General features: G+C 36.9%; 1 protein-coding gene across 1 annotated transcript in view; it reads left to right on the forward strand.

Moving 5' to 3' along the window:
* plxnc1 (plexin C1) overlaps window positions 1–17,222 on the forward strand; it is a 45,036-nt gene that overhangs the window by 16,840 nt on the left and 10,974 nt on the right. The window contains exons 13-26 of the mRNA XM_053685641.1: window positions 1,858–2,037; window positions 4,034–4,195; window positions 4,290–4,392; window positions 4,501–4,602; window positions 7,087–7,190; window positions 7,312–7,353; window positions 7,934–8,058; window positions 8,500–8,698; window positions 8,851–9,003; window positions 12,112–12,280; window positions 13,582–13,682; window positions 13,849–13,924; window positions 15,576–15,610; window positions 16,049–16,144. Of these exons, the coding sequence (XP_053541616.1) occupies window positions 1,858–2,037; window positions 4,034–4,195; window positions 4,290–4,392; window positions 4,501–4,602; window positions 7,087–7,190; window positions 7,312–7,353; window positions 7,934–8,058; window positions 8,500–8,698; window positions 8,851–9,003; window positions 12,112–12,280; window positions 13,582–13,682; window positions 13,849–13,924; window positions 15,576–15,610; window positions 16,049–16,144 (1,647 nt within the window). The remainder of the gene's footprint in view (window positions 1–1,857; window positions 2,038–4,033; window positions 4,196–4,289; window positions 4,393–4,500; window positions 4,603–7,086; window positions 7,191–7,311; window positions 7,354–7,933; window positions 8,059–8,499; window positions 8,699–8,850; window positions 9,004–12,111; window positions 12,281–13,581; window positions 13,683–13,848; window positions 13,925–15,575; window positions 15,611–16,048; window positions 16,145–17,222) is intronic.

Raw genomic sequence — 17,222 nt, forward strand, 5'->3', positions numbered from 1 at the left:
TTCTATAATAATTGTACTATAATTATTATATAATTACAATGCTGTAATTACTATAAAAGATTTGAGAGGTGTTCCTGGATTTGGGCATGACAGTAAAGAATTTTTCCAACGTAACTATCATGTAATCCCAATCATTTAACTAATAATTCAAATCAGTTTTCTTTTAAAAGGCAGGGAATTTAACATGATGACAATAGTATTTGCTGTGAACTAGCAGACTTACAACTCCAATTCCAAAAAAGTTGGGACACTGTGTAAAATGTAAATCAAAACAGAATGCAATGATTTGCAAATATCATAAACCCACATGTTATTTACACTAGAAGATAGAAAACATATCAAGTGTTTAATCTGAGGAAATGTACCATTGTAAGGAAAAAATAAGGTAATTTTGAATTTGATGTCCACACGCCTTAAAAAAGTTGCGACAGGGGAATGAAAGGCTGGAAAAGTAAGTAGTATTAAAAAGAAACAGATGGAGGAACATTTTGCAACTAATTAAGTTAATTTGCAACAGGTCAGTAAGATGATTGGGTATAAAAAGAGGATCTTAGAGATGCAGAGTCTCTCAGAAGAAAAGATGGGCAGACAATCTACGAAAAACTGCGTCTAAAATTTGTGGAACAATTTCAGAATAATGTTCCTCAACGTAAAATTGTTGAGGAACATCATCATCTCATCATCTCATCATCTACAGGACATAATATCATCAAAAGATTCTGAAAATCTGGAGTAATCTCTGTGAGCAAGGGATAAGGATGAAAATCAATATCACATGCCGGTGATCTTCAGGACGTCAGGCAGCACTGAATTAAAATCAGGCATGATTCTGTAAAAGAAATCACTGCATGGGCTCAGAAACACCTCCAGAACTCATTGTCTGTGAACACAGTTCACCATGCCATCCACAAATGCTGGTTAAAGCTCTATCATGCAAAGAAGAAGCCATACGTGAACATGATCTTCTCTGGGCCAAAGCTCATTTAAAATGGACTGAGGCAAAGTGAAAAACTGTTCTGTGGTCAGACGAATCCAAATTTTAAATTCTTTTTGAAACCATGGACCATGGACATTCTCTAAACTAAAGAGGACTGAAGAGGAGAGGGACCGTCCGGATTTTTATCAGCACTCAGTGCAAAAGCCTGCATCTCTGATGGTATGGGGGTGCATTAGTGCCTATGGAATGTGCAGCTTGCACATCTGGAAAAGCATCATCAATGCTGAAAAGTATATACAGGTTTTAGAGAAACATGTGCTTCATTTCATCCCATCTTTACTTCTGAGAGACTCTGCCTCTATAAGATACACTTTTTTATACCCAATCATGTTACTGACCTGTTGCCAATTAACCTAATTAGCTGTAAAAATGTTCCTCCAGCTGTTTCGTCTTAGTAACACTTACTTTTCCAGCCTTTTGTTGCCCCCGTCCCAACTTTTTTGAGACGTGTTGCAGCCATCAAATTCAAAATTACCTTATTTTTTCCTTAAAATGGTACATTTCCTCAGTTTAAACATGGTATATGTTTTCTATGTTCTACTGGGAATAACATATGTGTTTATGAGATTTACAAATCACTGCATTGTTTTTATTTACATTTTACACCGTGTCCCAACTTTTTTGAAATTGGGGTTGTAGTAGAATAAGTAAAAGACCAAAGGAGATTCTGTAGTGAAGAAAGGGTTCTTTAGGGAATTAAGGAAGATGGTGCCTGGATTGTGTAGCTATGTGGTTGAACACCCTTACCAGCAATCAGACCAATGCACATGCTGACCAGGCCAGTTTAATTTTTTAACCAGCTGCACATACATACATGCATAGCAGTTTCTATTCATTTATTATCTTTTCCATTCTCCTAGAGCTTTTGGTTTCACACTCATAAGCAGAGAGACTTCAGAGCTGCTGGGCCATTTACTGTCTCTCTAAGGGTGGTGAACTCAACAGTGGCCTGTTTAGGTACACTCTCTTACCATCCAGACCCAGAATTCACCAGCTTCACTACCTCTAAGGTGGTCAATGATGTGCTGGTAACCATACAGGTAGGACAGAATTTCAGAATGTGATTTCAAGCACACACATGTTCTAATTGTAAAACAAACATTGGGCCTCATTTATCAAGCTGGATACAAATGGATTTATTCGTAAATTGTTTGTACGAGCATTTAAACAAGAAATATGGCGTTCATGAAAATGACATAAATTCATAACAAAAAATCCTACTCGTGCTCCTGCGTGTATAAATTTATGCATAAGAAGATTAACTAATGTAAACCTCCACTTGATCGTCTGCGTAAATAATGTGATCTACATGAATTACTGCACTTTTATATATGGAATGTACTGTTGAGTTTAAATTGCTTTTTAAAAATTACATTTACTGCATTTAGCAGACGGCCTTATCCAGAACAACTTATAGAAGTGCTTTGGAGTATCTATCAAAAAGACATCCTCATGCAAATTCACTAGGTCAGGGACTAAGAGTACTATCGAGAATATTTTGTGAAAACTTTTCATCTTATTTTATTGCCATTAATTAAAGAATATAAAAATAAAGAAAGCAAGTCAACACAAACTCATACATAAAGACAAATAAATTGAATCATTCAATTATGACAAAAGAAATGGTAGTGTATAAACGGAAGCTGGGCCTGTCTGTGTGCTTTATCTTTTATGGAGTTTTGTGGTCATCAGAAAGGCGAATGAGCTGTGTTTGGAACGTGCTTTGCACTTTATGGGTGATAAATATAGGCACACAAGTACAAAGAAAAACATAATTTCCAAAACTTTTGAAAATCCAGCAGAAAATGTTTGTTTGTTTTGGCTTATGCAAAAACATTTACACACAATTTTACTAAAAGAGTGATCAATGAAGTCCATTGATCAGAACAATATAATTCACATACCAGCAAGTAAAACCACGGGAAAATGAATCCTTCAGACTTTCACTGCTAGACCATGAGTGTTAAATTGCCTTCACTGAAAGCACGGTTTGACTTTCCCTGCTCTAATATGACTCATTTTAATTACAAAGGTCTTGATACATAGGCAAAGAGATTAACTGAATATCCTGAAGACATTCTGAACTAAATATCCCAAAGAGAGACTTTAGTGTGAACAGGCATGTGCCAATAATCAGTTACATAGCACAATATTGGCTTTGTGGACATTTCAATTGATCATTACTCATTTATTTAAGCTGAGAAGCTAAGGAGACTAACAAAGTATTGTGATAATATTGCAGAACATACTTGACTCTCACAAATGATATCTACAGTCATGTGCAAAAAACAAGTACACCCCATGGAAATTGTTGGCTTTTTTGACATTGAAGTTGAAATACTTGAACAAAACCACAAGGAAAATGAACTTTTTCAATCATTTATTCAACAGAAATATCAATAGATGTGATATTGCTCTGTGGAAAAAGAAAGTACACCATTGGCCTCAGAAGCTAGTATTGCCCCCTTTAGCAGAAATAACTTCTTGTAGGCGTTTTGCATAATTGTCCACCAATACCAACTGTCCACCCTTTTGGACAGATGGCCTCAGATTATCTCTTTGATTTGATACTGAATTCATATTTGAATCAATAGGTGCAAGCTGTCTAGTCCCTGAGGCAGCGAAGCAACCCTGGGTCAAATTTCTCTTTCTGATTGTAGAAGTATGCACTTTGACACCAACAGTTGCAAGACTTGTGATGAAATTTTGGGGTTCTCGGAGACTTCTTTTTGCAACTTTTACTTACTTTTTCTTATCTGTTTTTTGTTCCATTAAATTGTGAAGATTACTTCAAAATGTCAATTTTATGTGTCATTTGATAGTGTATCAATTTTACTAATAAGCACTCTTTCAAATGTTTGCTTTTCCAAATATGAAGAAAAAAAAATCATGATATAAAAGCTTGATATTGGCACATGCCTACTTGGTAAACTGCAGTGGTTTGGAATGGGTATGCATATGCTTTTGTATCATGTCCAATATAATAAAGAGTCTGTTTGCTCTATTTGGTTTATTGCTTCTACTTTCCACCTTTAGAAAAAGGAAGACAGATTGAATTTGACTGAAGAGGAGCTAACGGTGTGGGGCATACAGGAAGAAAAGCAGTTTGAGTGTAAAATAGTGGAATTTAAGTCCAGTGCTGTGATCTGTAAGATTTCAGGAGATAAGGATGGCGAAATCAAGCTGGACTCACTCAGGGTATGACTTTATTTCTGTTATTATGCAAAAAATTAGTTTGAACCCTAAAAAGACCACTGCTGAATAGTAATGTACATGTTTTGTTTTGTTTCAGATTAGACTTGTCAATGTTACTGAAACTGTACTGAAGACACCGGGGGCTGCATATCCGTTTATACTTGTCGCATTAGTCATTTTGATTGTTCTTGGTGCTGTTGGTGAGTATTGACCAGTTTGGGATTACTGTGTTTTATTCTTAGTATATTTGTCCATGGTTACTCGCTCAGCTTGATGCTTAGTATTTCTGAATCTGTCTGTTTGTCTAGCTGGGGTATTTATCCACCGTAAAAGCCAACGGCAGATGAATGCACAAATGAATGTACATCTGGAAACGATGGAGAATGAGATCAGAAATGAGATCAGACAAGGTAAATCCCACTTAGAACAATTTGTCTACTGTAGCTCTATATAGAGTCATTTTATTTATTTATTTTTACATATTTTGAAAAGCAAACATCTGATCCTATTTGAAACAGTGCCTATTAATAAAGGTGATACACTATCAAATGACACATACAATTTAGATTTTTCAGTAATCTTCCCAATTTCAATTAACAAAAAACAGATCAGTCACATGGAAAAAGTAAGTACACCCCTACATTTATCACACCTTTAAATCCATAAAATTAGAATCAGGTGTTGAAGATCAGGTGCCAGTGATTAGAACGTGCTTAGAGAGTGCAGGTTGAACCGGTCTTATTTATATCCCTCTCATATCTAGTGTCTGGTGTTCCTTTTGCTATTGAGGTGTGAGGTGGAATCATGCCAAGATCTAAAGAGTTCTGTAAGACCTTCAGAAAAAAAGGCTGTGGATGCCTATAACAAGGGATTTAAAAAAGATCTCCAAATTATTTGAAATACATCATTCCACTGTATGGAAAATATTCTACAAGTTCCACAGATTTCAAATGACTGCCATTTAGTGCAGGAGCAGCCGTCCCAGCAAATACAATTCAATTCAGTTCAGTTTTATTTGTATAGCGCTTTTTACAATTGACATTGTCACTAAGCAACTTTACAGAAATATATCAATTCCAATCTAAATTTTAAATTGATGAATTTGTCCCTAATAAGCAAGCCAGAGGTGACTGGGACAAGGAAAAACTCCCTGATCTCCCATCATATGAGGAAGAAACCTTGAGAGGAACCAGACTCAAAAGGGAACCCATCCTCATCTGGGTCACAACGGATAGCGTGATTATAAATAAATCCCTTCTATAACTGTGTGCAACATGATAAAACAAAAGTGCAGCTGTGTAATCAGGAGATTCACCACAGTCTCAACATGAAGTCTGTTCTGCTGAATTCATGCACTGTCCTCTAATGCAGATCTAGGCTCAAAAAGACACCTCACCAAAACTGCCCACAGTAGTTGCAGTCCAATTTCATCTCCATGGCTTCCCAGAGTCCCTAGGCTGTCCATATGGGGCCATCCTCAGCAACAGTGAATGGCCTCCAAGCGATGAGAACTCCAGAAGCAGGGCACCAGGAACGTCCAGGTCGGCCCAGATAGCAGAATGGTTCAAGCCCGCTGCTATCCCAGAAGCAACATGTGTAGATCGTTGGTATCATCCAAAGTTAGCAGGCGTTAGCATCATCTGGAATCTTCGTAGAAGCTGGTTCTGAGCTGTAGCTGGCACATTCACTGACTAGATTTAATCTTTGAGACTGTGTATGAACCCTGAACATTATCAGGAAGGCTATTCCAGAGTCAAAGTGCATGCTTCTACAATCAGAAAGAGATTGCACAAATTTGACCTGCATGGGAGGCGTGCCAGGAAAAAACCTTTGCAAGACTACAGTTTGCCAGTGAGCATATAGGCAAAGACTTTTGGAATAGTGTGCTCTGGACAGAACAATCAAAGATAGAGTTGTTTGGCAACAGCAACAGCAGACATGTTTGGTGCAGACCAAAGACAGCTTTTCAGGAGAAGCACCTCATACCAACTGTGAAGCACGGTGGTGAAAATGTTATGGTTTAGGGTTGCTTCGCTGCCTCAGGGACTGGACAGCTTTCATTCATTGATTCAACTATTCTGCATCATATCAAAGAGTGCTTGAAGATAATGTAAGGTCATCTGTCCGAAAGTTGAAGTTGAACCCAAAGTGGACCTTTCAACAGGATCATGATCCTAATCACACGAGCAAGTCCACCAAGGAATGGTTTCAGAAGATCCATCTTGCCACTGAAAAAATATTTCATGGAAGAGTAGTCAAAAATTCCAGCAAGCCTGATGGACAATTATGCAAAACACCAACAAGAAGTTATTTCTGCTAAAGGGGGCAACACTAGCTTCTGAGGCCATTTACTATTTACTTTATCCATAGGAGAAACTCACTATCTATTGATATCTGATTGAAATACAAATGATTGAGGTTTTATTGCGGTTTTGTTCAAGTATTTCAATTTCATTAATAGGCACTATTTCTAAAATTATTAAAAGTTTGCTTGTCCAAATATGTCAAAAAAGCCAACAATTTCCATGGGGTGTACTTATTTTTTCATATGACTGTATATGACATACACTAATAGGAAAATGGTTCTTCAGAGGTTTTTTTTGCATAGTTATGGGTTTGTAGCTCCTTTAAACAGTTCTAGTTCCTTTCTGGTAAGGAAGTATGTTGGCATCTGGTTCCAGAAAAAAATATATATATTAAAGGGTTCTTCAGCGGGACCTTGATGGGTTATCGATTTTTTTCTAACAGTTTAATAGAACTATAGAGTAAGGCACTGGAAGATTTCTTGAGTTCTAACAGAGCACTAAGCTCTTAAGTTTTAGTTGAATAGAGTTCCTTAAAATTCTTTGAAATGAACTTCTGATTTTAATGTGATTGTGTTCTGTTTTATACAGGATTTGTGGATTTGCAGACAGAGAGTTCAAATCTGGTTGAAAATGTTGGCGCCATTCCTTACCTAGATTATAAACATTTTGCTTTAAAAATATTCTTTCCTGAGGTTTGTGCATGCTAATTGTCTGATCACCTAATGTGTCACTTGAAGTTATATTTTTTACTTGAGAGCTAGTGTGTGATTTGTGATTGTGGAATTTAATTGATATATTTTACTGTATTTTTAGGGCGGGCCTTTAGCAAACCAGATGATCAAAGAAATTGGCCAGGTGAGAAAACTTTTACTGTAGAATTTCGTGATGTAGTTTATGTAGAGTTCATTTCCTCTGATGTGATGATGTGTGTTGACAGAGCCATTTCCTTATCAGCTATAAAAACTTCCACCTACTCAGACTATTTATGTAGTACAATTTTGTAAATATTCAAAAGGCACATACTGTAACATTAACATATTAACATATGCTATGGTTTAATTTAATTGAGACAACTCAGAAATGAAAGAAAACAGTATTACTATTCAAAGAACACCCCACTATCTAATACTAACATTACTGTGTATGATTAGTTTGATCAGTGTGAACAGGTCTAATTTTTGTAACATCATTGTAATGCCTTTTATCTTACTGAAAAGGTTTTCCGCCGCTGTTCAAACCACATGGGAGCTTTAATACTAATCTGCTCAAGCATGTTTATGATAAAGTAGATCTGTTTTCGTCGGATTAGGCAACTCATGGAGTAGAGTTTTGTAGCAGTTTTGAACTAGTTGTTTATGTTTATAAAGTAATAAATATGATAGCTTTCATAATCTGAGTCAAAAGATATGTGTTGGTTCTGATGTGTTCTGATCAGGATGCAGTGAAGGCAGAGATGGATGAAAGATTCAAAGCTTTCTCTGCACTGATTCGGGATCAGACTTTTCTCACGTGCTTTGTCCATGCTCTGGAGGAGCAAAAGAGCTTCAGCATAAAGGACAAGTGAGTCTGCCAGCTTAGACCACGGACACCTGTATAAAGAGGAAACTACTGTAGTGGCTTCTTGGCAAAACAAAAAAGTAGAAGTTTTATTTCCCCTTCCTCTTGCGATGACCTTTGAGCTTGATCAGTTTTTTGGATTCTTTGGTTGTCACAAAGAACTTGCTTTAACAATGTCTTTTCCATTCTGGTTTGAGCAGTATGATATACATAATAAATAAAATTCAATTTTATTTAAAACAGACAAATTATGAATTGATGTCAGAACAGTTTATGATTTCTTGTGTGTATTGCTGGTCAGAACATATAACAAAATGTAACATTATCTTTCCTGATGATGATTTTTCTTTTTAAATCCTTATAAATTCTGCTCTGCACTGGTTGGTTGAGATGTTATTCTTTGTGATCTTGTTGGTCTGTTTGTCTTTTCACACTGGCTCTCAGGTGTGCCGTGGCATCGCTGTTGACTGTAACCCTACATAGTGACCTAACATACCTCACACAGCTGATGGAGGAATTACTCCAGAATCTAATGGATCAGCCCAGCAATTCTCAGCCAAAACTCCTGCTGCGTCGTACAGAGTCTATTGTAGAAAAACTTCTCACCAATTGGATGTCCATCTGCCTCTATGGCTTTCTTAGGGTCAGTCCATACTTTCAGTCACATCTGTACATCACTCAGTTTTTAATTGTCTGTTCACATTACATCCATCTGTCATTTTGCTCTGGCAATCTATTTGATTGACAAGTAATACTGCAAACTGACAGGTGTGCTCTTGTGTGATATTTTCACAGGAGTTGGCTGGTCAGCCACTCTTTCTCATGGTAACAGCTCTAAACCAGCAGATTTCTAAAGGGCCAGTCGATGCAGTGACTGAGAAAGCTCTGTACACACTGAATGAAGATTGGCTGCTGTGGCAGGCTCAGGGCTTCAACTTCAGCCATCTGGTTTGCTCCTTTTTTTATTTCCTGCCGTTTATGCTGCATTTCTCACATGTGTTTTCTGTCCTTGTACAATGTCTCTAGGTTTATAATTATCATGCAACTTTTTACACGGGTTTCGATATGCATAGTACAAAAAATTGTTTAATAATAGGAATAACAGGAATGGAGAAAAAGGGAAGAACGACATAAAAAGCCATCTTAGTCTGTGGTGGGATGATGCAGACAATGACTGATATTTCCTTGTTTGAAGATTTAGCACATGCAGCTTTGAATTTTGCTGAGTTTGTGCCCGTTATTGTCTCTGTCAGCAACTGACCCCAAAATGGAGAGGCCAGCTTTTCTGGAAAAGACCACAATAATGAGGAGTTTTCACATCATAGCAGATTTTCTAAATGTAATTTGGGAAATAGATTGTGCACATGTAGCCATAAAATACCCCAGTTTTGAGGAATTGAAATATGTGGGCAGAAAACGCTACTTGTTTCATGTACAGGTCATTTGTGACGCACAGGCAAACTTCTGGAACACCGTTGCAAAATGTCCACAGTGTAAAAAGAAAATTACAACAGTAAAGTACTATCTTACATAGTATAAAATAGCACATAAACCAATACATTTGTCCGTACAGGATACTGAAGGACCCCCAACACGGCAGCTTGGGGGTGATGGGATTTGAACACACAACCTTCAGACCTAGCACTGCTTGACTTTATAGTATACAGTTGTGGACTCATAATCTCACTATCCAGTCTGGATAGAGTCTGGTTCCTCTTAAGGTTTCTTCCTCATGTCGTCTCAAGGAGTTTCTCTTTGGCACCGCCGCCTCTGGTTTGCTCATTATGGCTTAATTTAAATCTATATCCGCATTTCTGTAAAGCTGTTTTGTGACTATCTATCTATCTATCTATCTATCTATCTATATATATATATATATATATATATATATATATATATATATATATATATATATATATATATATATGGGCAGCCAGTTAGTATTAGTATTGTTTAACATCAACATCAACTCACTGAAAATGGTATTTATAAGGCTTAATAATGGTGCAACAGATGCTTTAGGTTTCAAAATACAGCAGGGGAAATACGTATTGGACACGTCAACATTTGTTTCAGTAAGTATGTTTCCTATGAGGCTATTCACATAGAATTTTCACCAGACATCAGCATTAACTCGTGGAATCTGGAACTATAAACAATTCAACATTAAAGTCCATAAATAAAGTTATGTGTAATAAATTGACAGGAAAAAAAGTATTGAACACGTTAATTGAAATGTATTTAATACTTGGTGGAGAAGCCTTTGTTTGTAACGACAGCTTCAAGACACTTCCTGTATGAAGAGATTAATGGGCCGCAGTATTCAGGTGTGATTTTGGTTCATTCTTCTAAACACTGTCTTTAAATCTTGTTCAGTTGGATTCGAGTCAGGTGATTGACTGGGCCATTCTAACACCTTGATTTTATTTCTCTGAAACCAATTGAGAGTTTCCTTTGCTGTATGCTTTGTATCGTTGTTCTGCTGGAAGGTCCACCCCCATCTCATCTTCATCATCCTGGTGGATGGCAGCAGATTCTTCTCAGGAATCTCCCGGAAGAGGGCTTCATTCATCGTTCCTTCAATTATATGAAGTCTGCCAGTACCATGTGATGAAAAACAGCCCCACACCATGATGCTTCCACCTCCAAACTTCACTGTTGGTGTAGTGTTTTTAGGGTGACGTGCAGCGCCATTTCTTCTCCAAACATAGTGTGTAGTATGACGGCCAAAAAGGTGCTGCTCTCGTCTGACCAGACTACACTCTCCGAGTATTTCAGAGGCTTGTCCAAATGAGTTGTAGCAAACTTTAAACGAGCTTCGACATGGGCTTTTCTTTAGTAATGGAGTCTTGCGGGTGAGTGTGAGCAATGGAGTGCATTGCCTATTGTTTTCTCTGTATAAAGCCTTTTTATGGACCATCAATTTACTAACCCAGCTGATATTAATTTGCACAGATAGGGGGTATAATTACTTTCAGCTGGTTCCTTGCCTTACGTTGCCTTGGAGAACTGCTTTTTCTTAGAGTGTTCAATACTTTTTTTTTCCTGTGTCATTCTTTATTGCACATTTTATTTATGGACTTTAATGTTGTGAATTCTTAATATTTCCAGATTTCTTGAGTTAATATTGATGTCTGGTGAACATTTCATGTGAATAACCTCACTGGAAACATATTTACTGAAAAAAATGTTGTTGTCCAAGACTTATTTTCCCCACAGTAAATAACAATACATTTCAGTATATGCCGAGACCTTGTGATGAATGTAATGAGGAATACAGCAGGCTAGTATTCCACTGCTAAAGACAAGATACTAAAGGGCGATAGTGGATCACTTTGTTGTTTCCCTGTTGGATATTCGTAGAGGGAAGTCATTACCATATATGGTGATTTGAAGCCATGTCTTTATGAAAATGAGTGTGGCTGTGAATTAAGGATTTAGAAATTGAGTTAGGAATTTAGGCAATTTCGAATGCATCTACTGTGTACAGCTGTGTGTTTACATGTGATAAGTGTACTTCTGCATATTTATTGGTTCCTGCCTTCAAAATTAGAACTTGTTCCACGTACACTTGGATAGATGAGACCCCAGGTTTTCTCAACTGAGTTTGATGTGGGCGCTACTTCGAAGATTTTACAGAAATGAACAGCAAACATTTGGGTTTTGTAATTAGGTAAAATGATCTCTTTTGGGGTGAAATTAGAGAGAGGACACTAATTATTTTTGGTCAGTTAATTTACAATCTCTGATTAAGAGCTAAAATTGTGCTACATATATTATCATTCATATAGGTCTGTGAATTACTTATTTCACAAAGCTTTTGGGATACTGGGCTGCATTTAAATGGCACATGAGAGGCACAAAATCTCATAGATCTAACAAGTCCTGGCCTGTTTGTCAAAGATGCCACCTTCAGTCCTTAATTGTATCCCAAAAATGTTTGCACTTTAAATTCACAGAATGTATCCCATACTGTGCTATGGGATGCAGATTCCATTAGAGTAACACATGACTATAGTCCATTAATTCTCCACCACCTTCTCCTGCTTGTTACAGAAGCTGAAAGTGCTGTTTGCTGTGGGGACAGAGGGAGAAGTCAGCGAACCACTGGAAGTCAATGTCCTGACATGTGATACAATAGATCAGGTGAAGGACAAGATCCTCCAGACCTTCCAGCGCAAGTTTGGCTTCCGATATACTCAACAACTCCGAGATATTGGCATTGGTCAGTATATACAGTATACCTATGATTCTGCTTCACAGCATAAAAGTATTCACCCCTTTGAACTTTTCTACATTTTGTAGTGTTACAAAAACAAACTGAATTGGGATTAAATGTGTCTGTAAAAACCATTCACACGTTCTTTTATATCATTTTAAAAACTATAAGTTTGCCTAAACTGAAATATATTTATCTTTGCATATATCTCAACAAGAAGTAACGTTGTAGTGTTTTATCATGTGGGTACCTCCAAAAGTGAAAACGGAGAAAATCACATAATGATTATATTCCAATTCCACTCTCACCTACATCTGCATTTATAAACAAATCTTATGGCATAACAGCATTACTGACAGATTTTAAAGAATCATGTGTAGGATAAAATAGGAAATGCTGATTATAACTTTGATTATCAGCGTCATCCACATCAGTCTCTGTCACTGCCACTGACTCAATCACTTTTACTTTTTTATTTAGAAATCATTTTTCAAACTGCATAGATTTTTTCCCTCACTTATTACGTATATTATGTGCAATTTTGTGTAAATTCATGGCATATAATCCCAATTAAGTCCACGTTGCTTTCAGGTTATTACACTACTAAATGTTTGGAGATGTTCAGTGGGGTAACTTCACTATTGAAATTAGTGAAGATTTTTGAAGCTGTATGTCAAGTTTTTTTTAAAGAATTGCTTGACAAGGCTTTAGTATAGAATCTAATGCTGATCGGTAAAATTGCTGCATTTCCCACTGATTTTTGCATGTAGTGTCACAACCTCATACACTTTCACATCTCCTTTATATTGTATTAGTAATAGTGAAGTAGTTTTAGTAGTGCTGTGTGTATTTGAAACAGATACCTGTATTAAGAAAACAGTGCAGCTGAGTATGTATCGAACAGTAACAATACAGATCAGTCTTTCTGTACAAAACTGAACCACATGTATTATGGAAACATTTAAGAAGGTACCAGCTGAACACATTTTAGAATTCTGTCTTGTCATAAGCTTAAATGTCATATAGTTTTGTAAATTTTACATCTGGTATTGTTTACCATGTAAACCACCCACTCCGTGAAATAGCCTTGTTGTTGACATAAAAAGCAATAAACAAACAAACAAACATAACTGAACCTGTATTATGGAAATGTCTGCACAGTATGGGGGGGGGGGGGGGGGTAGTCGGGGTTGTCTGTCCATGCAGTAATGTATTTTTTATTAGTATTAGAGAAAATCTAGTGGTCAGTTGAGATTTTGGGGCTTAACATACCAGATATTTCTCTATTTATTCTTGTCCTCTGGTAGAATATATGAAGGAAGGAAGTTCTGTGCCACTAGAGGAAGTAGATGGAAGCTCGGAGGTGCAGGGGGAGGTGACTATGCTGAACACACTGAAGCATTATGAAGTAAGTATCAAATACACAGCTTAGGATAACAATGCATGGTATTAGATTACCACATAAAGTGTTAGATCAAATACTTTTGAACATATTTACAAACCCCAGTAGTGATTTAAATATGAAATGGCTGATGTGTTTTGTGTGAGTGCATCATCATGTTTTCATTCCACAGATCCCAGACGGAGCTTCCTTTAAAGTAATCACAAAAAAGGTTCACGCCCCTCTTAGTCCACAGACTAGTTTGAAAGGTGAGTGTAAAGATTATACACAGGTCAGGCTTATCATACATATAACACAACTTTCCTATTAGGGCACAATTTACTTCCTTTTTTTAACACTGCCTTAGTTCTTGTTCTTGTGTGGAGTTGAGTTGTGTTTGTAAAGAGGCGTATAGGCTTTTTCATACTGACATATTATGTGAAAGAATCTCTTTACTCACATTTACAATAATTTAATGTAAGCATTTATAATATTTATTTAGCATGTTTTGTTCTAATCATGTGCTGAAGCACTTAACCATGTATAACAGTATATTATGCTAACAACTACTTGATTCTACTTCTTAATTCCTATTTATCCCCAAAATCTGTTAGAACACAATGATATAACCACAAAGATATTAAGATTCACTGTGCTTTCTATATTATGTGAATATTTTTGGTTCAAACTTTTGTTTTGGTTAGCATGAAACCAAATCTCCTGTTCCCTTTATTTTTTTATTTTTTAAAAAATTTTTTGTAAAGAGAAGAAGCTTTTTCATACTTTTGCTCCCATGTTGACTATGGGCAGTTTCTCCTATGCTGACTCATTAGACATGTGATGCATGGCATCATACTATGAAATGAATGACTGACAAATTTTCCAAGCACATGTCTTCAAAAGTTATTATTCTGAGAACCTTTGGAAGCTAATTTAATGTGTTACCGCTTACCTGTCTGGTCAGGACTTGACTAAGCCAATTCATGCTGTATAATGGATTTTTGAGTGAGTCTGTTTTGTTGTTGTTACGTACAAGAACATAAGGGAGTTGAGGACGGATGCAATTGCAGTAAAAGACTATATTAGAGAGATAGGCAGACAAATCCAAAACAGTAATCCAAAGCATGGTCTAATAACATGCAAAAGGTCAGGCGATCAGCAAAAGGGCATAAACAGGGCTAGGCTGGAATCAAAAATGAGAAACAAGGTCAATAACATGAAACGAGGTCAATACCATGAAACGAGAAACAACCGCTTAGTAACGAGGTAAACTCAATACTGCACAAAGTGCACAGAGACACGAGGGGTTTAAATGACAAATGTAATCATGGGTAAATACAGACAGCTGAAAACCATATTGACACACCTTCGGAAAACAACCAATGACTAAACGGGGGCGGAGACAGAACATAATCATAACAAAAGCACGTGTCCAAAGTAAACAAAGTCACTGACGTTGAAAACCAAAAAGCATGCGTTCGCTAACGCTTGCGTATCTGACTTGTGCTTGCGCATGCGCTGCGGTTTTCCGAGCACACAACGATATGGCAGCGCTGGCTCGAGGGGAAATTGTGACAGTTGTAGTTTAAGCTACATACAGTAATTGTAGTTAAATTAAGCCACACAGTAGCTAAACCCACCCTTTACCCTCTTTTTTTTCATTCATCATTTTATGAGAGTTTACTTTTGTGTATTGTTATGGATTTGTTTGCTTGTGCGTTACACTTTCCATGTTAAGTCATGTGAGGCAGAGGTCCTGGGGGGAATAGTAATCTGAACCACTACAACTAATCCATGGAACCACACAAAAATCTATCAAGCTACAAAACAAAAACATATTCATTAACTGTAAATACTGTACTATTTTATTGAAGTAGATTTTATTCATTTTAAATATTTAACCACATTTTATTGTTATAGATGAACAGAACTTCACTACAAAGTACTTCCACTTGGTGAGTCATAACACAAAACAATTGTGCCTTTTAATGCATGTGCAAAGTGTTTATCATCACACAGATTTTCTGTATGATAAAGAGTGAATAAGTGAGACAGTAAGTATTGTGAATGTTTGGGTTGCTTCTTCACTTTAAACTGCAGCTGGGATAAAATGAATAACTTCATGCAATTAGTTTGTACCCTAAACAAACAGGGATTATCCAAACAAAATAATAATAAACAATGTAACATTAACAGACGAGGAATAAACCTTTCTTATTTCCATGTACGTTAACACCTGGCTTCAAAACAAGCTCGGTTCATTTAGTGAATATGTGACATTAAGATGGTTATTTGTGTGTGTGTGTGTGTGTGTGTGTGTGTTTGCGGGGGGGGGGGGGGGGGGGGGTGTTAATGAATATTAGATTAATCAATGTTTGTGATTATGTTTGCAGATTGACCCAGACATCGACATAGACCAGAGCGAACACCCAGAGAGGAAGAAACTGAAGCTCAAAGAGATTCATCTCACCAAACTTCTATCCACTAAGGTGAGATTAGATGAATTACGACCTTAACCACTGCTTTTTTGTTGTAAACTGGATTTAGCCAATTCTTGCTCCTAAATCCATTGACTAAATGCACTTTAAGTCTTTATGTTTACAAAAAAGGCTTTAAGTGCCTATAATTTTAGTCATAACTAATGTTGTAGTGCATTTGTCTTATCGCATATGCATTTAGGAGAGCTTTCCAAATACCGGTGGAGATTATTGTAATGCACCACCTATTTGGATTTATCAAAGCTGATAGTATTGCTGACTTTGGGATTACATGTGTTACATCAACGGTAACAGAAGGTGTGTTCACCGACAATTAGTCATTTATGTCATCTTCCAAACAGAAAGGACAGACACACACACTTTAAATGAGATTAAATGATCATCTTCTTGAAAACTGAAACAGAGATTGTGGATAATCTGTGGTTTTGTGATGCACTGACCTTTATCAGTTTAATAATTGTTCACATTTGCATATTTTTGCTCTGTGCTGTTGTCCTATTCTGATGAAGTGATCTATGTGCAAGAGCGTGTACGCACACACACACACACACACACACACGCATACGCACACACACACACACACACACAGACAGACACACACAAACATACACACACACAGACACACACACACACACACACACACACACACATATATATACACTCACACAGACACACTCAGACACAGACACACAAACACACACACATACACACACACATACAGACACACACACACACATGCAGACACACACACACATACACAGACACACAGACACAGACACACATTCACACACATTCACACACACACACACACATACACAGACACATACACACACACACACACATACACACACACACACACATACACACACACACACACACACACACACACACTCTCTCTCTCTCTCTCTTATGACACAATGTGACCTGCTTGATTTGGGGTCAGCAGTGCACACACTTCCTGATACCATACATTTATTTTGGTGAGCCACTTAGAGTTTCTATTTTATTCACATCAGAGGTAACTTTAAAACAATCGATCAGAGACTGATTTATTTCAGCTATAATTCAC

The sequence above is a fragment of the Ictalurus punctatus genome, chromosome 14 (assembly GCF_001660625.3).
Source record: "Ictalurus punctatus breed USDA103 chromosome 14, Coco_2.0, whole genome shotgun sequence".
NCBI lineage: Eukaryota > Metazoa > Chordata > Actinopteri > Siluriformes > Ictaluridae > Ictalurus > Ictalurus punctatus.